This window comes from Malurus melanocephalus, unplaced genomic scaffold (assembly GCF_030028575.1).
Source record: "Malurus melanocephalus ecotype Western Australia unplaced genomic scaffold, MMel_1.1 scaffold_399, whole genome shotgun sequence".
Lineage (NCBI taxonomy): Eukaryota > Metazoa > Chordata > Aves > Passeriformes > Maluridae > Malurus > Malurus melanocephalus.
Window position 1 is genome coordinate 661496 of NW_026623631.1, and position 701 is coordinate 662196.

General features: G+C 80.5%; 1 protein-coding gene across 2 annotated transcripts in view; it reads right to left on the reverse strand.

The window, feature by feature from the left end:
• Positions 1–473, reverse strand: part of LARP1 (La ribonucleoprotein 1, translational regulator) — a 41196-nt gene extending 40723 nt beyond the window's left edge. For both annotated transcript variants that reach the window (XM_057379279.1, XM_057379278.1), the window contains exon 1: positions 55–473. In XM_057379279.1, coding sequence (XP_057235262.1) covers positions 55–397 — 343 coding nt within the window. In that variant the 5' untranslated portion in view covers positions 398–473. The remainder of the gene's footprint in view (positions 1–54) is intronic.
• Between the last annotated feature and the right edge of the window lie 228 nt (positions 474–701).

The following is a 701-nucleotide window of genomic DNA, read 5'->3' on the forward strand; positions in this document are numbered from 1 at the left end:
CGGCGGCGCAGCCGGGCCCCCCCGCCCCGCTCCCGCCGACCCCCGAGCACCCACCGGGAGGAGACTGCCCGTTCACGGCCGGCGCGTTCTTCGTCCAGGGGTTCACCTTGGGCGGCGGGGCCTCGATGAACTCCCGGCGCCCCGCGCCGCCCGCYTCGCCGCCGTCCTCCGCCTCGCCGCCGGCCCTCAGCAGGCTCTCCTTCTCCTGGTTGTTGCTCTCCTCCTTCTGCTGCTTGGCGCTGGGCGGCCTCGGCGCCGCCGGCCCGCCGTCGGGGCCCATGGGCGGCTCGCCCTTCTCCCGGCCGCCGTCCTGCGGCGGCTTCAGCACCAGGGCGCGCTCCTCGGCGGGCAGCAGCGGGGCCGTGCCGGGCAGCAGCGCCTCCACCTGCGTCGCCATCTGCGCGCCCCCGAGCCCCGCCGGGAACCCCCCGACCCCGGTGCCGCCGCAATATGGAGCCGCGCGGGGACCACGCGACTGCCGCGGGGGCGCGCACCGCCCGCCCGTGCGCGCCGCCGGCGAGGGGAGGGGCGGCGTGGGGCGCGCCCCCGCGGGGCGGCCGGCGGCGCGCACGGGCCTGATGCAACGCCCGGCTGAGCTGGGGGGGCGCGCAGGGGGAGTTTAAAGRGCACCGGCCCCTTCCCCGACAGCCCGGCCGCGCTGCCCGGCTGGGAGAGGCCGGGCTCGGCCAGGGGTGCCGCTG